Source organism: Phycodurus eques, chromosome 5, assembly GCF_024500275.1.
Source record: "Phycodurus eques isolate BA_2022a chromosome 5, UOR_Pequ_1.1, whole genome shotgun sequence".
Taxonomy (NCBI): Eukaryota; Metazoa; Chordata; class Actinopteri; order Syngnathiformes; family Syngnathidae; genus Phycodurus; species Phycodurus eques.
In genome coordinates, this window is record NC_084529.1 from 29145214 (window position 1) to 29167276 (window position 22063).

The window sequence follows — 22063 nt, forward strand, 5'->3', positions numbered from 1 at the left end:
GGCGTCAGTGAACGCCTCATTGGGCAGAGGCAGGGCAGCGGGATAGTTTGGAGGAGGAAGAGGAGGACTTAACTCATTGGACTCACGCTCACTTACGCACTCACAACGGGTAAGTTTCCCTCTTTATTACGATGTTACACTTTCGCCTTTGGAAGATAGCTACGATTTTCTGGCGTGTTTGTGGTGAGTTTACGGAACCTCGGTCGGTAAAGCGTTTCTTGCTTTGCTTTCTGTGACAGACAGCCTCCTCGTTTTAATGTAGACAGCGACCCTGCCCTGCCCTGCCCAGTCCCAACGATATGGAAGCATTACTTGCTAATTTGCTGAGGTGTTATTTTACCTGTGAAAGACGGCAACTGGCTAATGCTAATGTAAAAGCTGTAAGAAACCCCTCAAGAGGAATTACAGTGATTGATTTGATTGATAATTACTTGCTTTACAGAATTAGAAAATAATAATAAACTTTTGTTTTGCCTCCATGATATTAAAAAAAAAAAATAATAATCCATAACGACACAAAGTATGCTTTGAGGGAAAAGTATGTTTTCATATGCTAAAGAGGATTTTCCCAACATGGCAACCCAAACGTTTTTGCCTCAAATGTTACAAATGAAGGCATCACTTTCAAAAATGTGTAAACATTTATAAAGTGTGCCTTGCTTACTAGTACTAAATGTATCTTACACATAAACTAATCTCGTGAGATAAAAAAAAAATCTATCTATCTATAATTGAACAAAGATAATCATGCTGTCCCAGAGGTATTAATTTCACTATACTATTAATATGGTTTTAGATTGCACGCCATCATACTGAAAGACATGTATAATATTATGGTTACATTATTCATCTTCATGAAATGATTTAACAAGATAATGCATCCACAGAGGTGTTAACTTGACTATACTGTATATAATTAATATGGTTATAGATTTCAGTGGTGCAGAATGCTGTTTGTAATATTTTGGTACGAAGATATTAAAAACCCTATGGCGATACTCAAAACGCATCTGTAAATGGCTCTAAATTATGAGTTGAGTATGGTAATGACGACAATGCCGCCAGTGTTGCCATCTCTATTGAGATCAATATTGCTCCTTTATACCATGTAGTGGGTGACGACACCCCTCAGACCTCGGCCAGTTGTAGTCGTCATGCAGTTGGCTAAGCGTTGTTGGTACAATACGACAGTGTCATTAACACACAGAGTGAGTTGTTTGCAATGCACAGCAAAATCAAGCTCTTGTCCATGGATTGTGTCTTCGTGTTGGGTGGCGAGTGCAGCTGCGCGTGAGAGAGGAGATCCTTAGGTGGCCCTATGTCTCTACTTCCACGACAGCTCCAATGTTGTGTAAACATCTGTGTACGCCTTCCCACGCTGGATCAGCCTCCATCAGGGTTATAACACTCTGGGGGATCTTTTCCGCTCTTATAAACCTTTTTGAAATGCCAGAAACAAAAATTAACATGACATATTACACTGGGTTAAAAACGTTGTTTTGTAAGTTGTCTGTTTTTTCAATTGATTTAGAACAGTTTTGCATCACTAAATCCGAAAATGACACCTGCTTCGCTTGTTCAGGTCAGGTCTTTATGCCAAGTTGTTAACAGTTGATTAATCAAATGTTACCAACTTTACTTAGTAGACTGATAGAAGTAAGTACCTGTAAATCGAATGTTAAATCATCATTGTTCAAAGTTCAGGGCATGAACCACTGCTTATTTGAACCTCTAAAGAAAATACCTGTACATAAACAAAAACATGTGGTGATAGTTCCAGAAGTTGAGCTGATTGAGCAAAACAAATGTGACATTTGAATTCAGATCATGAAAATTGTTGTTCAATCAGTTACACAATCTGAGACAATCAATTTGTTGTTGACCAGTGTTTTCTACGTGAAAATAGAGCCCTTAGCGTTCTTATCAGGAAACAACGTTTTGTGGCGCCACACATACATACTGTATTATTTTTTGATAGAATCACAAAAAAAAAATATGGTGCAATTGTCAGGGAAGAAGCAGATTGTCCTGGTCAATGTAGCTATATTATAAGAATACAAAGAGGAAATGAAGGAGAGAGTGGATATTGGAGAGGCGCTTGGCAGTAATGGAACCATCAAATGCACCTAAACATTTTGGCGACAGTGACTCTCCATGCTTTGCTTTTTCAGTCACAGGTACATATAAAATTATAAGTATTGTAAAACACAATGTACTGTGTATATATTTACTGTCTACTGGCTGGGCCTCGCTTCGTAGCGAGAAACGTAATTTTTGGTTTCAAAGTTCACACGATACCACCGTCACATCTGCAATGTTGCGACGCCGATCACCTGCGATTCAAATTTGGAATTGCAGCAAAACTAGTGGCCGACGGTCAGTCACTCATGAAAACTAGTTGCAGAGACCCTGCACCTTGCGCAACAGTTCAGTCCCGTTCCGCTGTGTTGCTCGCCGTCAGCGCAAAACATTTGATGGTCTCCACTCATCCCAATTTTTTACACCGTTTCCAATTGCGGCGCAATCTTGGTAGCTCGTATGCAACAAGCTCACCATCACACAGTCTGTTAGAGTGGATATACAATTTAGTGACTGCTATATGGGATCTTTGTAAATCGGGCCCTCTGTTTTCCTCCCTCTTAGTTCACCCCTTAATGAAGCAGGAGCCACAATGGCAAGACGAGGAGGCTCCCCGGAAATGAGGTTACAGAACAGTTATGTTGATCCTCACAACCCAAGAGGCGGCCATGACAGCTCGTTTGGAGTTCGTGTGCAGGTTCAAGGGATTAAAGGTCAGCCCTTTGTAGTTCTGAACAGTTCTGGTGAAGAAAGGCTCAGAGACGTATCGGTCATCACTCACCAGACTGGGTACAAGCCGGGCATGGTGAGGAGGTCCGTGGATGAGAGTAGCTCCTCCTTCGAGTTTCATTACCAAAAACATCCAGAGATCATGAGACCGTACGACCCCAGAAGCAACAACCTCAACCATCTCAACCCGACCCAAACCCTTCCTGGAAGAACAGCGGACCGACCCAAAGCCAGGATTCCCCTTCCAGCAGAAGCCCCTTCTGATGACCAGAACACGCCTCCCTCAGAAATACCTGCACATCTCCCCGCGAGGTCCCCAAACTCAGTAGACTCTGAGCCCTTCATGTCCGTAGGGAAGCTGATCAGCCAGTTCAACAGCAGCCCGCGTAGGGGAAGGGGCGGTCCCGGGAGTCGGCTGGACCCGGAGGAAATGCGGCGGTCACGTAGCGTGGACAGCGGCCGAGCGTCTGATTCGTCTTCCTCCTCATCCAGCAGGGCGTCGTCTCTGAAGGGGGGCAGCGGCGCCGCGACCTCAGGCGGGATCTATCCTCCTGGGTCGGCCCGGGCTCGACTGCTGGGCGGAGAGGCCAACAAGAGAGGAGAGAACAAACCCAGCATGCCGCTTAAAGCTCACCATGGGATAGACATGACAGCAAAAGTATTTCACAGAACTAAGGAATTGTCGCATGGTGCCTGCGCAGGTGGAGCTGAGGAAAGAGACGCTCAGGTAAAGCGAAGTCCCCAAGGACACGGTTTCTCATTTAAAAGGTTCTGTTTAATGATGCTCTCTAACCAGGTCACTCCTGATCTTCTGAAAGGACAGCAGGTGTCTGTCGACCCGAATGAAGATGCAGCGAAACGAATGCTCTTCACCTACCTCAAGGAAGGGTGAGTGACCACAAAACCCTTAGTAGAAGGCGGTTCTCTACCTCTGCCGAACAATCCCAATTTGGATCACCAAACTATACAACTACAGTATACGGAGCAAACATACTGCTTCATGTGTGTCAATTTTGCCATTGTAATTGATACACTCACTGCAGTACTAATAGAAGTCACTCGCAGTTTACGGACCTGACGTCTGTGCAGGCAGTCTGGGTTCATTTGCCACTCAATGACAGTGCGAATGGTCGTCTGTCTCCATATATATGTGCCCGCCGTACTGGCTCGCACCGCTCCCCAGTGACCAAGGACAGGATAAGCGGTATTGACAGACACTGCTAATAAGATAGATCATATTTTTATTTTCAGTTTATTCCCGTCAGCCGAGTTTCATTCATAAAACAATTTCCATCGACAGGATGTCGCAAGTAGATACTGATATTCATTCCAGCTTAAATATCTCTCAACTCTCCTGTGCTGATTCACTGTATATCTAAAAAATAGAACCGCTATCGCAAAAAACAAAACAAAAAAAACAACATTTGATAGATTAGTGTGATGATAGCAGAAAGAGTAAGAGTTCAATTATTTTAACTTACGCCATTGTGTAGTTTAGTGTGCTAACAGGGTTGCTGGCCCAGCTGCTCACACACACGCACACGCACACACACACACACACACACACACACACACACACAGTCAGTCCATCAGGAATGCAGAGCGTGATCTCGCTTCTACTGATAAAATGACTCCTTAACTTGGAATGTCTTTAAGCGCTATCACCTATTTTGACTTATGTGCTCAGATAAACGTCTGTGCGGCAGGCTGAGAGAAGCCCTGCCAACGTTTTCATCCCTGCGCAATTGAGGCAAAAAGACAAGTGTTTATGAAGCATCTCTTGCTCCTCAGGACGACTGATGAATTGTCGGTCACCAAGAGGAAAGTCAGCCTGCTGCTTGAAAGGATCAACAGACTGAAGTGGAAAACAGGTGTGAATGTGGAGGAGGAGATGAAAGTGAGTGGAGGGGAGAAATGTTCTCCATTGTTACTAACTATTGACAATCTAGCATGTTTGATTTGAAATTTTCACTCCTGTAGGATCAGACAGTCGAGGCGAAGCAGCTGCTGGAGAAACAAGAAGCCCTGGAGTCACAAGTGTGCGACTTGAAGCAAAAACTGGAAACCGAGATGAAGGTTTTGATGCAATTTTTACTTGATTCTTACTTGATACACCGAAATCACTAAAAGCTTCCTTTTGAGCCATGTCTCTTTGTCCGCCAGAATGAAAAGACACTTGCCAAAGCCTGCGAGAAGGCCCGGACCGAAAAGAAGAAGCTGCAGGAAGAGTTGGCCACGAGTCAGGCCGAGCTCTCCAAACTCAGGAGCAAACTGACGGAAATTGAGGCACAACTTAAGTCTACCAAAGACGAGTCAGCAAATGTCTTCCCTTGTTCATTTGTTAAACTGTAAAGCACTTAAACACCAACTTGTAGAGCACAGAACAATACAACGCAGTTTTTTGATGCAAATACATTTTGGTGTTAGTCTTGCAGAATTTGACCATATGTAACAGTTTTTTTTAATAGTATAAAGGGAATAAATCATTTTTAAATAGTTTTTGACATATATAAAAAAATTTACCAGTGCATAATTACACATATCAGCATTTTAGTGGTTATTTGGTGGTATTTTGGTGGTTCGCCACGCGCCGATTCACCTATTTGCAGATTTTATGATTTTCTTTTTTTTTTTTACTTTATTTTTTTTAATTTGTTTTCTTTTTATTATTTTTTTTGTGGGTGGGTAAGCAATCCCAAAAATATTTGCAGGTTATCCCCGCTTATTCAAGCAAAGTGTTTTCAATGCAGTTACGACGGCCATCAATCATCTCGAGATTTTTGCTGGTCGCGGTCTGGCCCGGTCCCTTGTTATCCTAACAGTCGTAGAATGTTTTTCTCTCTTTTTGGATCTCATTAGATTGTGCACGTGTCCTTAATATTATGACCAGTGAGTTCATATTCCCAGTCCTATTTTATCTCTTGTTCTCGACATGTGTGTAACAGTTGCGACAAATTGTCTCTCATAGTATTAACAGTGAAACAGAGTGATTATTACGATATTGTACTGTACATTGTATATTTCCCAGGTTGACTCAGATGATTGCGGACAGGGAGCGTTCTAAAGTGCAGATGAAAGACCTCCAGCAGCAGCTCTCTGAGATGCATGATGAACTGGACCAATCCAAGAAGGCAGAATTGATAAATGCGGAGAAAGAAGTCCTTTTGAAGGTAAAACCTCAACCTCCCAATTCTCCACAGCAGGTTACATAGAAGGGGTGTGAAAGTGTTGATGACCATGAGTCATGTCTCAGGATATGGCCCAGCTGCGTGCAGACTTTCAGGACATCCTGCTGGTGAAGGAGGAGCACGAGGAGCTTCTACAACAGCAGGAAAAGGAGCTCAGAGACTTGAAGGGGGCCATCAAAGATGAAGTGGAGATGCACGATAAATACATTGCTGCTCTTAAGGAAGAATATGAATTAGAGCTCGAACATCTCATGAGGGATTTGGAGAAGACTAAAGAGGTAAATCCAAGCCGTTCGTTACTGTTCTTCTTCACAAGATCTTCCCTTATAATTCCAACTCAGAGCAACGCCGTGCTGGGCCGAGAGAAGGTGGAGGCGTTGGAAGAGGGCGGTGCAGCCGAGGAGAAGCTCCAGGAGCTGAGTCAGCAAAGAGATCAACTCAAGGGAAAAGTGCAGGAGCTGAGCAGCAAGGTGGATCAGCTGAGTCGAGCCGTTCAGGAGTCGAAAGCGTTGGAGAGACTGCAGGAGCAGCGAGCCAAGCAGTTGGAGGTTTGTTACCTCCACCCAGGAGGATTTCTCTTCCTCTACATGAGTACATATTTTTACTACATCAACCTGAATGGAAGTTATTCGAAACAGCACGGCGGGGAGGTGGTTCGCAGGTCTGCCTTACAGTTCAGGAGTTCAAGATTCAAATCTGCCGTTCAATCTCAAGTGTTTGTGTGGGTTTTCTTTTTAAATTGTCCACAGGTGTGAATTTAAGTGCGAACAGTTGCTTGTCTATACGCAAGGCCAATCACGAACCATTATGGGAGTCTGGTCGAGCTCCCGATTGCTTTGATAAGAAATAATGGAAATAACCACCAGGGTCAAAATGTTGGTTTCTATGGGTTTAATTGTTGAGAATGTGCCCTGACTGAAATGATGTCATGCGGTCTTGGTTTTCCCGCTGTTTGTTTGCTCTAAAGAGGGAAAAGCAGCAGTTGGAGGAAACGTTGCAGGACGTGAGGAGGAATGAAGAGGAAATGTGTCAGTCCAACCGCTCGCTGCTGGCTCGTCTGGAGGAAGTGCAAGTAAAAAAAAAAAAAAAAGGAAAAAAGAAATAGGGCACTTTTTGAAAGTATCTTGACATGGATTTCAAAGTTATACTCTCGGTTGTTTTAGAGTAAGCTGACCAAACTCAACCACGAGCACAGGGACATGAAGGAGAAGCTCAGGGAAAAGCGGAAACAAACTGAAGAGCTGTGGAAGAGCAAAAGTCAGCTGGAGGATGAGAGAAGGCTGCAGGACAGGACAGTGGAACAACTTCAGAGGAATGTATGAGCCTCCCTGTCTCTTTCTCTCGCACCGCGGGCGCGGCTGACTGAACCTTATGGGGGAGTTTCACCTCAATCCTTGTAAATCTGTCTGCTCAGATGAATAGCATCATGGAGGACTGCCAGGCATCTACAGATGTTCTTCAGAGCCAGGTCGACGAGGCCAAAGAGAGGAGTCAGAGGGAGTTGGCCGAGCTTCGCAGACAGCTCCAGGAAAAGGGAGCTGACCTGGAGAAATCCCAACTCGCGGCCAAAAAGCTTCAGGATGAGGTGTGGCCCTTGCAAATTATTTTGCTGACTCTATCAGAACGTGGGTTCAAATAGCTAAGCCACTGATGAAAAAGACCAAAGGGAATTTTTAGCTACAATGAGAGGCCAAGGAACACTTCACTTGTATTAACAATAAAAAGTAGTCAGAAGTATCAGTTCTTTAACTTTCCTTTACTTTCTTTTCCTTATGTGCGTGTTTATTCTGTGCTCAGCTGCTTCCTCTGGAGGAGGATCTGCGGAGGTGTCACAGGGAGCAGGAGGAGGCCCAGTCTCGGGCCCGGCAGCTGGAGCAAAGAGCGGAGGAGCTGGAGGAGAGGAACGCCACCACGGTGGACGATCGCGAGCGGCACGTCAAACTCCTCGAGGTGAACGCATTTAGGAACACGAGAACACACTCGCGTTCATTCAGCACGTCTGCTTCACAGTCAGAGGATCTTGATTTTGATTCAAATATTGTGTGATTGTGTTCAAATATCCACTCCTTGAAGCGTTATGACACCGCCACATAGATTCCATTCGTTAGTCCGTCTATGGCATTGCCCAGCAAGTTATAGCATAAAGGTAGCAGACTTCAAGGCAAAGTTAGGCGGTTGTTTGAAATACACAATGTATCATTGTCTTTGTTTAGGATTAGTTGAATGAAACTTCTTTTTGGGAGAATTGTTTACGATCTGCCAAACTGCTGCTTGTTGTAAAGTCAGTTGAGCTTAGGTCACTGGCACCATACGGCACTTGTATTTCAAATGTTTGCTCGCAGGTCGAAGCAAAACAATTGGCCAAATGACGGCTCGTATCTCGGAAAACTCCAAAGTCAAGTCACTCTTATTTCAAGGCATCACTGTAAATCCACCTAAAATTAAGGCAGTGTATGCTTATGTTGCAGCTTCTCAATCTCATGTCGCGAAATAAATTAAGCAAACTATTAAAAGCGGCTCTCAATGTCATGGAGTACAGTTCTACAACCACGATAATAAACATATACCTGATTTAATACCGCAAGTCAAATCAAACTGGCATTCCCCAGAAGTTGAATCAAGAGAACTGGACCCTTCTTGGCTGTTAAAAGTGTTTCATCTTGAATCCAAAAAGCTTCTATGGTGATAAATGTTATGTGTGGATTCCCCCAATGTATGTGTCCGGTGGGAAATAAGGGGACAGGGGGATTATTACCATGAGATGGATGACTGAGAACCGACAAAGACAAAAGTGGCATGATTGTCTTTTTAAAGGTTAATAACATTTTGTTACTACTCCTGTATTACATGCTGATGATTCCATGACGTGACTATTCATTCATACATACATGAGTCACACTTAGATTGCACTTGATCACATGCCGTGGGGCGTTTATGTCTTTGGCACCACTATTTGTCTTTGCCTTTTCCTTGCACTGGGAGCCATGAGGGCGCCGAACGGCGCCGCTGCCGCAGCATCTCACGGCTCAGCACTGTTTGTCTTGCTGATGACAAAACATTACACAGTGACATCAGTGTGTTGACACAGCGCGTCAAGCGAGGAAGCCTCGTGTTTACTGGGAAAGGTTCTCCGACCTGTCCGAGTGGGACACAAACACTGGAACGTTGTACGTTTGTACAATCACCGACGCCCTGAGGAGAGGCAATCTCTTCTCTCATACCTTTTCTAACTAGTTGGAGCAATAATTAAGTGAGCAGCCATATATTGTAGGTCGGTTGGTTAGGTTGCTATATATATATATATATATATATATATATATCAACATGTATGAGAAAGTCAAACAAGCAATTCAATTGTTCTGTAATAATGTAGGCAAAATGACAATCACAAGCATCATCCGCCAATTATAACAACATACAACACAACATAAAATGGAATAGCGACACGTTAACAATAAAACCACCCAGTCGAGCATTCTCCTCATTCGGATGCGTTTCAAATAGTGCACCATTACCATCATATATACCTACCATCTGCTTATGTCTGAATTATGTTATCAAGCTATAATCCACAACTTTTTTTGTTGAAAAAAAACCGAAAAAAAACCCAACTAATTTTCACCCAAGCCACGACAAGAGGAGATGACACAATGCTAATTAAGCCATTCAGCTCCTCTCACATCTTGCCGTACAGGTCATGGCTCACATTAATGGTGGAAAAAGTTTTGAAAAGGTTTATATTGGTCTCATTTTTTTGACATCACAAATACCTAGCATTTCAACAGGGGTGTGTAGACTTTTTATACCCGCTGTATTTGTGTTCTGTTCTGGTTGAACTCCAAATTGTACAACTTCAGGGGCAATACAAAATACTTTTGTATTTGGAATTTTGGTAACTGGTATATAGAAAATTCAAATATTTTGTCGTTGTTTTCTTCGCAGGGTCGCATCGGTCAGCTGGAGGAGGATGTGAACGATGAGCGCAGCACTGCTGACCGACTGATGGAGCGATTAGACAAAACCAAAGAGCAGGCAGGTTTAAAAACCTTTATGTATAACACTGACCTTTTCTTTATTTGTAAAGATTCAGTCAAGGGTCAACCTGCCCATTGTAGGATTATTATCTTAAGTTGTGTTTTAACCACAAACAGATGTGGGGGCTGCATACTCAGATTTCCCCACAGCTGCTGATGCTATGTCCAGTCAACTCCTAAAAAGTGTGTTTTTGTTCCATCGTGTTCACTTTGTAGTCGCGTTGATGTACGGCTCCGCTCGTCACATGTCATATGTTTCTTATTACCTCATGTCAGTCAGCATTGGGACCCTTTTTTGCTCAAGTAGGCCACTGCTCATGCAAGCAAAGCGCTGCGGACTAATCGACACAAAACGCTGTTTTGGATGCTGTGCAAAGACACAAAACAGCAAAGTATTGTGTGTGGTGATTCACTTTCCCTTCACTGGGCCTCTGCATGTTATTTGGGCTGAGACTAAGACTGGTAAGACGAGACAGCATTTCCTCTTTTTTCTTTCTTTTTTTTTTTTTTTTTTAAATGAAGTCCATTTAAACCGAAAGTTTTGATTTTTAATTTTTTTTAATGTTATTTTTCTCAATACTGGAGATAGCACAAAGCCATCAGGCCGATCTAAGGGATATTCATCGCATATTCATTTGACATCATATTTATGATTGGTTGGTGTTTATAATTTCCCTGATGGGATGTACAGTATGTCATCTATCTGAAATATAGATTGTGTGCGCGCGCGCACCCCCATAGCCTACTATTTTGTCTATTGTACATTTCGTTGACCTCCAGCCAATGTCATACGACATTGCAATGGGATTGTAATGTGCCGAAGTGTACAGTACATGCTGATGTGTGTCAGGTGGATCAGATGAGGAGCGAGTTGATGCAGGAGAGAGCGGTCAGACAGGACCTGGAGTGTGACAACATGAGCCTGGAAAGACAGGTAGGGTGAACCCATCATTCATAGGAGAATACATACAGTATACAGAATATTACTGTGTGCTCAAAATATCCAAGTTGACATATTGGTCTCAACGAGCTAGGCTAAGGGATGTTGCTGGTTGTATCCTGTAATACAACTTTGGTCCTCAAAGGGCAACAGTGGGTCGCTGCGTGATTGTGTTTCCGTTCAGTCTTTTCTCAGTTGAAGATAAAAGATTATTTGCAATAAATTATGAATAAAACATTTATTGACTAAAAATATACATTTGCTTATTTTACTAATAACTTTATTGGATTATTAAGCATTTTTTTTAAAATGAGCTAGACGGGGGGGGGGGGGGGGAAACAAACAAAACATCTCTCGGGCAGAATCCAAAACCAGTACTTTTCATAAATGATTGAATTTGTCAACGTTTAATGAGCCATTAACATTGCATCATCAGAGAGAGCAAGCCATTTTCAACACTTTAGAATGATCAATAATTTGTAAAAAAAAAAATAAATAAATAAATAAATAACAGACCCACGTGGAGACTGACTGATACTATCGATTTGTGAAGAAAAATATGATATTGACCTAATTTGGACATGTGATTCCATCCGGCAGTGACAAAATATGACAGGACTCAGCATAAAGAAAAGCTTTATTGTTATTGTCTTGATGTAAATACTCGGTGGGCCGGAGTCAAAACCGTAAGCCGTACTTTGCCCACCCCAGCTCTAAATTGTCCATAGGTGTGAACGTGAATGTTAATGGTTGTTTTTTTTTTTTGGTGCCTTGCGGATGGCTGGCAACTAGTGCAGGGTGTACCTGGCGTCTCACCCCAAGTCATCTGGGATAGGCTTCAGCTAATTTAGTAGCAAGACATCATTTAGGATTTTGCAAATGCGGGACAACCTAATAGCTCTGGCCCGCTATTCTATGTCATCCTCAAAGTGTTTGATGGGGTTAACTGTTCGGGTTAGGGTTGTGTACAGTTCCTCCATACAAAACTAATACACACTCATGCCTTAAAGGTGGAACAAAACAATGGCCTACCTCTCAAATGCTCTGGAAGCATACATTTCTCAGCGTGAAATAGACCAATTGGTTGATTCAGTGAATTGACCTGGCTTTGACCGGCGCTGGTGAGCCAGCATGACGGGAACATTTCATGTCGCCTCGTTTGTGACATTCCTCTGTTCCGTTCCCCGCGTCAGAATAAAGACCTCAAGAGCAGAGTGTCTCATTTAGAAGGATCGCAGAGGACCAACCAGGATTCTCTCATTTCCAAACTCAACAGCCGCATCCAGGAACTTGAAGAGAGATTGCAAGGGGAGGAAAGGTAAGGGCTCCCTGACCGTGAACCAAAAACATTGACTGCGATAGGCTCCGGCACACCCGCGACCCTAGTGAGGATAAGCGGTGCGGAAAATGGAATGGAAAAGGGTAAAGAGTTACGTAATGCCGCAGTGTAAGATAATACTGAGAACAGATTTTGGATAATGGTTCTGCTGCGGTGACATCACATTCCCTATGCTTGTAAGACTGGGAGCATCACAGTGGGAGGGTGTTAAACTACAGGAAGCTTCAGCCGATCTCTTGGCTCATCTCCTTCCAGGGACAACAACAACTTGCAGCAAGCCAACCGCAAGCTGGAGCGCAAGGCGAAGGAGATGAAGATGCACGCGGACGAGGAGCACGCCAACCTGCAGACGCACAGGGACCAGGTATGAGAGGCCGCGTCGCCGCCGGTCACGCTGTCACTTATCTGACTTGTCCCGAACGGCGCAGTTGACTCAGAGACTGAAGACGGCCAAGCGACAGATGGACCAAGCCGAGGAGGAGATCGAGCGCCTGGAGCACGCCAAGAAGAAGCTGCAGAGAGAGCTGGAGGAGCAGCTTGAGGCCAATGAGCAGCTTCATGGCCAAATTGACACGATGAGGAAAGACATGAGGTGAATGCTTACCTTCAGCCTCGTTTGGATTTCACAGAAATGAATGACAAAGTACTGCTAAACTTTGTGACGTTGCTATTTTTTGTTCTTTTTTGCATGACCAGGCGCAAACGGAAATCGCCCCCGGTAATTAAAGTGGCGGAGGACGGAGATGGCCTGGATGACACTGGTTCTGATTAATTGGATAAATAACTCACATCACGTTTGGACTTAATGAGGAGCTCGTTGCAGTAATTCCATTAACAACTCCTATTATCCCGGCATTGTGTTAGGCCTGACCTCTAGTGGCAATATTTTGAACTACTTGATGTGGCAAACCAACCCACAGTGCCGCTACACGATGCGGACAAAAGTTTGGAGATGTACCATGCGTCCATTTTCAAAGAGAGCTTCTCAAACTTAGCGTGTGCTAAGACTACAGCTGAGAATTGTTTCCACAAAAAAAAAAAAAAAAAACCCATCATAACCCTCACGCCAATTACGCATCGCTATTTTAACGTAACTATTTTTACATTGCAAAAATCTCACAGTGCACCACCAAACAAAAATGTCCCAAAAAGTGTATACATTGAAATCACGATGATCTTGTCTCACAATTTTAAGTTAATCATGTAGCTACCTTCCGTCATCTAGCGTAAGAGCATTAAATTCTTCTGCCTGTCTCGATTCGTCACGGGCATCGATAGATTTGTAGACCAATGATATAATTCACTTGAATAAAATTTTTGGCCCGATGAAGTGAAATTGTATCATTTCTTGATGCTCTCTCTCTGGAACACTAATGTCCTGCGAGCACCGTGGTTTACAATCACTGCCTTAGAGCTGTGTTACAGTAACGACACAATAGACACCATTTGGCGAGTTCCCCCTGAATCCAGTCCAGGCTGCAGCTCACCCGGACAAGAGCTATACAAAATGTAATGTAAACAGTCCAATAAATCTTATGGATGCTTCAAGTCGTGTGGAAACAGTTTGGCGAACAAAGATGGTGAGCAAGGCCTTTTCTTCGGTGCAATATCGGTGAAGTCACAAATGTGTTCCATTTTCCTTCTCCTTCCCGTGTGGCTCGGTCGAAATACTTTTGTCCACATTGTTCCAAGTCCTTTTCTTATCTCCCAACTAATGGTTCCATGTAGTGTGATGCGTTTCAAAATGTGTATTGATGTTTATGAACCTCCAGAAATTGTAGAAATAAACTAAAACTTTGTTTGGTTCACGAGGTTGTCCTTCTACATCACATGACTGAAATCGTTTGTACAGTCACGATAAAAAAAGCAACCGCACGCGTCAATCACTGTGCCTGGAAACCCGGTGATGGTTGTACAAGCGGATCAATCCTGCGCGCTGAATGGCTGCGCTTGGGCAGAGGTGGAGATCTGACGTGACATCCGCTTCACAGAGGTTAACACAGCAGGGCCTTCAGGGCACTTCTAATCACAGTCACCGCAGGGATACTTTGAAACATCTCAAGAGGAGCATGAGGAAACACTGCGCGATCAAACATGGAATACTCAAGGAATTCCTGGCAGAATTTCTGGGGACTTTTGTTTTGGTTGTAAGTTAACATTTTGCATTCATAATGTATTCAATGATTTATTTCACTGGACACTCAATGAGACATTTTCACTACGTGCATTTGGGAATGATCCGTTTTAATTGACACTGTCGAGAGGTATTCCTTTCATCCTCTTGCAGTCGTAGTTTAGGGGTGCAGGACTGCACTGCGTCTTACCGACAGGTTTTCTATGGTGTTCCATCCCTTCGGCTGAAAAGCCAACCAAACGATTACAAACACCTCTCGGTATGATGCGGCGCAGTCGTATGCTACTGCAAATGATTACGTATTGTTGACTGAGTACTAAAAGGAGCATTATTATCTTGGTAAAAGCAGATTTTTAGGTTCTCATGAGATTCTGCAGGCCTAGCTGAAGAATTTCCAAGTGAGAGTGTGACCCTACTTCATTACATGATAATTGCCAGGGAGTAAATCTGAAGAATGTTGTGAATTCATCTATCTACGTGTATGTCTTGTCCATATATTTCCAGTTATTTGGCTGCGGCTCAGTCGCCCAAACGGTCCTCAGTCGAAACACTTTGGGTGAGCCGCTCACCGTGCACATTGGCTTCTCCGTAGGACTGATGATGGCGGCTTACGTGGCCGGTGGCGTGTCAGGTAAATATGATTAGGAGTCGTTGTAGACGCATGCGATCGGGTACCGGTTGTTATTCATGTGGTTGATTGATATATTGGAACCTGATTGTTGTTGAACACGTTTTAGGCTACGGTAGGTCATCAAATCATAACCAATTGGAGAATGGCCCTTGCGGTACATTGTGCTTCGTCATGCATTTGTTGTCTATGTAGATTTAAAACATCCATTCAAACCGATAGACAATTTAGAGCATTTTGGTGTCCAAACTATGGCCCGGGGGGCCATTTGCGGCCTGTCTTCTTTTTCTTTTAGCGGCCCACAGTATGTAGTGAAAATGATATTGAACACAGTCTGCATTGCTATTTTAAAAGAAGAAAATAGCATCGGTTCAGTTCGCCCTCAGTGGCGGTGTGAAAGCGAGGCTGAGCGGTTGTCTGTCTCTCTGTATTGTAGTCTCCTAACTTGATGGCCTCCCAGGCAGCCGTGCGCAACCTCCGTGGCTCTGCTGAGCTCCCGTGCAGCAGGAACGTGCCGTTCTTTTCCGGCAGGATTCAGTCAGTGTGCACTGGCCATTGATTCGGTGGAGTCCGAGCGCAGCCTTTGCGGGGTCGTCCGTAACCTGGGGCGCCGAATGTCCCGCGAACATCGATCGCTGGCCCGCGATCGTTTGTCTGCGGCAAACGTTGGCTTCAAAACGTGACCGCCTGCCGTTTGAACAGCAGGACCAAATGGCTCGCACAGAGCCAGAACGCTTTATGTTTAAAAGAAAGTCGGTGATGCTACAGCCGTGATTTATGGCCATTATTGTGTCTGACTGTCTGCTTTTCCTCAAGAAACTCCTGCCACCCCGCAGGGGGCTGCTTTCCTTCTGCTGCCCCTCGTAAATGTGACAACCTCCCTAATGATGGAGAGGGTAACATGCCGGCCTATGAGGGACCGTTGGGGAGATCGTTCCGGATTGCCTTTCACAAACACGACTGAAACACCCTTATTCACACTACTGAGATATATATATATATATATTTTTATTTTTTTTTTTTTTTTTTTTGCTTATACACACTACAAAAACGCATATTTCAGTATATTCTACGAACGGATTTCAGAAAAGTATTTCAGTATATTATGTCGATTTCAGTAGTCAATAAGAGCATTTCAGTAATGTATGAGTGAAAAAAGAATCGGTAGTGCGTAGGAGAACGTTTAAGTAGTGTATATACGAGAAAACATTTCTGTAGTGTGTATGAGAGCATTTCAGTTTCCTGTATGAAAGCGTTTCAGTCGTGCATGTGAGTGGGGGAAAAAAAATCAGTGTCATTTATGAGAGCATTTCAGTTTTGTGTCTGAGCGCATTTCTGTGGAAAAAATGTCTGTAGTGTGCCGAGAATATTTCAGTCGTGTAAGAGTTACTCCCGAATTACGTGCCGAACGACGCCTCGATCCAGGCCGCAGCTCTCACTCGTTCTGGCCTTTGTCCTGCATCCCAGGCGGCCATGTGAACCCTGCCGTGTCTCTGGCCATGGTGATCCTCGGCAAACTGGAGATCTGGAAGTTTCCTTTCTACGTCATCGCTCAGTTTCTCGGCGCGTTTGCAGGAGCTGCTGCAGTCTTTGGATTATACTACGGTAAGCGTACGTGCGTTTCCGTCGTGACCCGATCTCAGTGTTTCGTGACATTTACTGAGCCAACACACGTATACTACATCAGACAAATGACACGGAATTCCAGCAGACAAAAACGTCACCAAATATATGTACATTTTTCTCCAGCTATATCGTGGTCCATCCTTCATGCCCCTGTCATATCGTAGATTTTTAAGTGTTACTTTTTTTATGGGTTATTACAGTATACGAGTGCCCCAACCACGTTTTTTTTTTTTTTTTTTTTTTTTTTTTGCGTTACTTGGTCGATTTTTCTCAAAGTCTTGAGTTGCAAACCGACTTCAGATACGCCGCCGCTTGATTGACGTGGGAAAATAAAAGGAGCAATCAAGGTACTGTAATGCCCAGCCATTTATTGAACGGGACAAACAGTCAAACAGACGAATACAAAATGAAACCACTCAAAAGGAGCATGAAGCAGACACTCACACTGAACTCGCCGGATGGTGAACTGCCAACACGACTGATTTCAGCTCTTTATGTCACTCGCTAGGCCACGCCCCTTGCAGGCACACATCAACTCGTGTGTGTTTGTAACTTTCGACTAAATTATAAAACCAGTTTTAGACACATCTTCTTTTATTATGTATATGTTGTATTTCTATTTATTTCGCACAATACATTGCTATTTTTCGGAACTGACGCCCATTTCAGTCATTTATTGAACGCCAGGAGAACAGTAAAACGCATTGACACAAAACTATTGTCAGCCACAGCTCACGCCCAAACACTCACAAGCAGATTCGCCAGTCATGCGCCACCCCACGGGCCCCGCCTCTTAAAGGTGCAGTCACTAATTGGATACAGCCAGTGATCACTCACAGCAGACCAATGCTGTTCGGAATCGCTGCTTTCTAATGCACACTCGAAAGTTACACCTTTGACTTGCCACAGTGACGAGTGAGAACTCGATGAACTCCTCACAGATGCTTTCATGGACTTCACCAGCGGGATTCTGTCGGTGACGGGAATCAACGCCACCGGTCACATTTTTGCATCCTACCCAGCGAGACACCTGTCAGTTCTTGGCGGATTCATTGATCAGGTGAACTCAGCTCACAATGGCCCAATTACCTTTCTACTGTGCTCTTAATCCCATTTGGGCTCGAAATACGCCAACCTCTATGAAATGGCGGTAATGCGAGATTGATCGCCCCATTTAGTCTGAGAACACCCCCCCTCCTCTTTTGCTTTGTTTGGTTTTGGGGTTGAATGACCTGTTTCCTGGTATTCACCGCAAGGTCAGATCTATACTCGGCACCGTTTCCAGTCTGTTAAGTTGGTGCACTGGTCCAAAAATAACACGTTGGTGCTGGAAAATGTTGAAGACCACATGGAGTGACCCACTCAGATGAGTCGAGATGAGCGAATGGGCTCATGGTTGTGTTACAATGCTGCCTAGTTCACATACATGTACGGCGCAACCTTACAGGTCCAAGAAAATCTTTTGTTTGGATTTAGAATCAGAGTTTACAATAGGAAATCATGGAAATGGTTTGATGATTTGATTACTGAGGATGAACTTTAGCCATCATAAGGCATATTAAAGTTTACAGGCAATGTTTTATCATTTTAGGTAGCACACTTCAATTGTGATACCAAGATACGTGTAAAAAGAAGCACTGAGGACCACTGTTAAAATATAACATTAAAAACAATAAAAGGGGTCTAAATCTTAACTTACTACTTACCAACTAATTAGGTCAATTTAACAGCGTGGATTTTGTTTTCACTAAAATTAGCCATTGCTATGTAAATCTACAAATTTGAACAAGCCATTCTGTTTACTAAAAACCTTTACCTTATTAATGTATATATCAAACAACATTTTGACTTATTTTGGAAGTAGTTTAGATTCATCGTAACTTAGCTTAATAGGGTCGGGGGGGGGGGGGGAATAGGACATATAGGATCCTTAAAAATAAATAAATAAATGTATATATTTTTTAAAAAGGCAGACAGAAAGTTTACACTCACCTCACTTTGGTCTTAAGTTGGTCCAAAAGAGTGACGTCCCATCCCGAATGCTGATTGATGGGAACTAGTTTTTTTTTTCTTTAGAGGGCGAAACTACAACGGACTAACAGGGTGGAATGCGATACAGGGGACACACACACACACACACACACACACACGAGAAAGTGCAGCCATGAGCTCCATTGTCTGCAGGTGGTGGGCACGGGCATGCTGGTTCTGTGCATCCTGGCCATCGTCGATGGAGGAAACATCGGCGCTCCGAAAGGTGTGGAGCCACTGGCCATCGGGCTGATCATCATGGCCATCGGGGTGTCTATGGGGCTGAACTGTGGATACCCCTTGAATCCCGCCAGGGACCTCGGACCTAGACTGTTCACCGCTGTGGCCGGATGGGGGATGGAGGTCTTCAGGTGACTGCAGGACACGTTTGGGATTATTAACTCTACAGGTCACAATGCAGTATCAGTTGCTATTTGAAGAAAGTTCTTTTCTCCTGCCATATTTATGTGGACACATATAATTACGCTGGATAACTTCAAATGCAAAGCCTCATAACATGCTCACTCTTTTTTCCCCCCTGGTCACATTACACAGAATTCATAAGGCTCAATTAAAGTCAGTCATGCCCACAGCAGAGAAAGGACAGGGACAAAACCATGAGCCTTCCAATCTTTTCTTGTCCTTTCACCCCCAGAGCAATGTTTCTGAGTCTTTATTGAGCCAAGGCACATATTTTGCATTTAAAAAAATTCATGCCACACCACCAAACAAAAATATTCCTAAAAGTATGTCTCACATGTAATGTATAATGAAAAATGGATGATATTGTCTCAATCGACTCACACTATTTACTTTCTCACCGTCAAATCCCGGCCTGTTTGTTCGACACAGGTTCATTTGACCTTCTGCCATCTTGTGGAAGAGCGTTGAAATGTTTTGCCTGTCGCCAGATGTCGCTGGCGTAGATAGATGAACAAAGATACATCAATGGTAGGAAATACATTGTCAGTGTCCTGGTGTCCCGAGCTCTGGGACTCAAGACAAATGCCGTACTGTGACCTCGGAAAGAAGGCACAGCAGCAACCTGCTCGGCCTGGTGTACACCTCGACTCGGTCTTCATGGAGCTGCAGCTCACGGATGAGGACCCATTCTCTTGTTTTTTTTTTGGGGGGGGGGGGGGGGGCTGTTGCTCGTCTCCTCCTTATTTTAAGTAACGGCAGGGCTTTCTGATGAAAAAAAAAGACAAATCCCTACTGCCGAGCTGAGGCCTACTTTACGTCGAGTTGGTTAGCGGACAAACAAACATATTGATTGAAATAAATGATTAGGCAACAAGCATTGTTGGGTTATTATATAATGTCACGTGCGCTCAACAGACGCGATTGATTGTTGCTGTTGTTGATCCGACATGATTCCGTTACACTTTTCAAAGTCTCACCTACCATGTGTTACAGCACGGCAGGCTACTGGTGGTGGATCCCAGTGGCGGGGCCCATGGTGGGGGCTGTGGTCGCCGCCGTCCTGTACTACCTGCTCATCGAGCTTCATCACCCCCGCGACCAGGCCGAGAAGCCCCGCGAGGAGGAGGGCGAGGAGGAGGAGGAGGAGGAGGACGAGGACGAGGACGAGGATGACGAGGACTGCAGTCTGAAGGACAAATACGAAATGATCACCATGAGTTAAACATAGTGGCGGGCCACGCGTTTCGTACCCGGGCCCTCAGTGGGAATTTACCCGGCTTAATCCACCTTTTAATACCACCACTATCATGTCGCAATTATGGAAGCAATTCTATACTATATATATATATAGACACATACACAAAATTTAAAAATATAACACGACTCAACTGTGCCACGTACATCATCTAATAAACATAATTCAAAGAAAATACATCCTACTCATCAGAGATGCTAATTATTAAAATGTATTAATGTTTCTTTTTTTTACAGTTTTGCTCGTCAAATTTGGCCTGCTCTGACCAACCAATCAGAGGACAGTAAAATGCTAATGTTGTCGGCCCTGTGAAGCAAACTTGGAATCTAATCCCTCATTGCTAATATAGTTTAAAGTACATTTGGCAGCACTGCTGATTCTGAAAGCCCTGGGCTGGTTGACGTGGCAAAAAAACAAACAAACAAACAAACAAACAAACAAAAACGAGAGGAGACATTCAGTGCACGTGGGCACATTTCCTCAGGTTATGGTCGATCTCGTGAAGAATTTTCACTTCAGGATGCGTGCACTCTTTGTTAACGGCGCAATCGACTGTAGTTACACCTATGATCAACCTTTTTGGCCCACTCGCAACACTCAATTCGAATTTGATGCAACGCAGCAGCTAATTGTACAAATTAACAGTTCTACGCAAGCAAGTCTGCTTGCGAATAAATACAATATGCATAAAACAGGTGTGGTAAGCTCAAGTATTTAAATGTAAGTTGATGGAAATGTAATGAACATTATGAATGGATGAAATGTAAATATTGTACTGTCGGATATTAGATATTACAAGCAAGATAATCTCCTTCATATTTGCTCCTGTTATTCTGCAGTAGTCCAAATATTTTTACTTTTTTGTTTTACTTGTTTTGTTTTCTTAAGCAAACCAAATGTATTCCTGTTGTTTTGTTTAAATTAAAATTTCTACAAACTAGTTACCTGTATTTTAAGTCATCATTGGTTATTTTGTGTAAGATACAAAACGTAGGTTTCCTAAGGCAGCACACTGGACTAGTGGTTAGAACGTCTGCTTCACAATTGTGAGGTTCGGGGTCAGAATCTCAGCTCTAAAGAGCAACGTTAACTGCACACCTAACGCGAACACGACATGACGATTTTAAGTTTAAGTCACTAAATGTGGTTCCCCGGCCCCTTATGGGCCACAAATGCTTGTAATGATATGGACAGGATTGTCATGACAACGGCATACTAGCGCAGCCAATCAAGCTACACTATAAACTTTCATGTTTACATTTCCTTACAAATGAATACAATTAACCTTGCACATTGAGTTAATATAGACTGCTCGATAACTATGACATGTACTGTATGGGTGTAGGTTCCACTTAAAGCAGCCATAGAATGATGCTGGATGACTGAATGACGGGCCTGCTACTTAAATACAGATTATGAGTACTTTTGCCACCTCTGGATGGCGTGAATGCATGGTTATGTCAGCGCCACAAGCTTGAGGGTACAAATTGAAAATCAATACAGGCCACATTCCATTGCATGTGCAAATTAAGCCAGGGCCTGACACGGTCTTCTTTCCTGGTTGGTTATTACGACATCATTACATACGCTCATCGGGTCATAGAAATACATGTCCTGCGTGGTTTCAGGAAAGGAGGCTAGTGTCAACACAATGGAT

The 22063-nt window shown here is 43.6% G+C and overlaps 2 protein-coding genes across 5 annotated transcripts; both read left to right on the top strand.

Moving 5' to 3' along the window:
* Positions 1 to 32: 32 nt before the first annotated feature.
* On the top strand, positions 33 to 14105 carry LOC133402431 (cingulin-like protein 1). Of its 4 annotated transcripts, XM_061676108.1 has the most exons (19): positions 33 to 109; positions 2644 to 3535; positions 3605 to 3696; positions 4600 to 4705; positions 4789 to 4884; positions 4972 to 5120; positions 5837 to 5978; positions 6062 to 6274; positions 6338 to 6544; positions 6964 to 7068; positions 7160 to 7312; positions 7411 to 7581; positions 7794 to 7946; positions 9939 to 10028; positions 10881 to 10964; positions 12164 to 12288; positions 12565 to 12673; positions 12738 to 12901; positions 13006 to 14105. In XM_061676108.1, exons 2-19 carry the CDS (start codon positions 2672 to 2674, stop codon positions 13079 to 13081), a joined length of 3099 nt encoding a protein of 1032 aa, XP_061532092.1. In that variant the 5' UTR covers positions 33 to 109; positions 2644 to 2671; the 3' UTR covers positions 13082 to 14105. The 4 variants fall into 4 exon arrangements, with proteins under 4 accessions (XP_061532092.1, XP_061532089.1, XP_061532091.1 ...); XM_061676105.1 differs by having other exon boundaries at positions 6062 to 6544; XM_061676107.1 differs by having other exon boundaries at positions 3632 to 3696; positions 6062 to 6544.
* A 103-nt stretch (positions 14106 to 14208) lies between these two features.
* LOC133402432 (aquaporin-9-like) lies at positions 14209 to 21346 on the top strand. The gene is made up of 6 exons (XM_061676109.1): positions 14209 to 14456; positions 14948 to 15074; positions 16539 to 16676; positions 17639 to 17757; positions 18882 to 19099; positions 20145 to 21346. Exons 1-6 carry the CDS (start codon positions 14250 to 14252, stop codon positions 20371 to 20373), a joined length of 1038 nt encoding a protein of 345 aa, XP_061532093.1. The 5' UTR covers positions 14209 to 14249; the 3' UTR covers positions 20374 to 21346.
* Positions 21347 to 22063: the final 717 nt, after the last annotated feature.

Coding starts and splice junctions, on each gene's coding strand:
- LOC133402431 (XM_061676105.1), top strand. CDS start 2,672: ATGGCAAGACGAGGAGGCTCCCCGGAAATGAGGTTACAGAACAGTTAT. Junction 7,582..7,793: donor CCAAAAAGCTTCAGGATGAG/GTGTGGCCCTTG, acceptor TTCTGTGCTCAG/CTGCTTCCTCTGGAGGAGGA. Junction 10,965..12,163: donor ACATGAGCCTGGAAAGACAG/GTAGGGTGAACC, acceptor TCCCCGCGTCAG/AATAAAGACCTCAAGAGCAG.
- LOC133402432 (XM_061676109.1), top strand. CDS start 14,250: ATGGCTGCGCTTGGGCAGAGGTGGAGATCTGACGTGACATCCGCTTCA. Junction 15,075..16,538: donor CGTGGCCGGTGGCGTGTCAG/GTAAATATGATT, acceptor CCTGCATCCCAG/GCGGCCATGTGAACCCTGCC. Junction 16,677..17,638: donor AGTCTTTGGATTATACTACG/GTAAGCGTACGT, acceptor AACTCCTCACAG/ATGCTTTCATGGACTTCACC.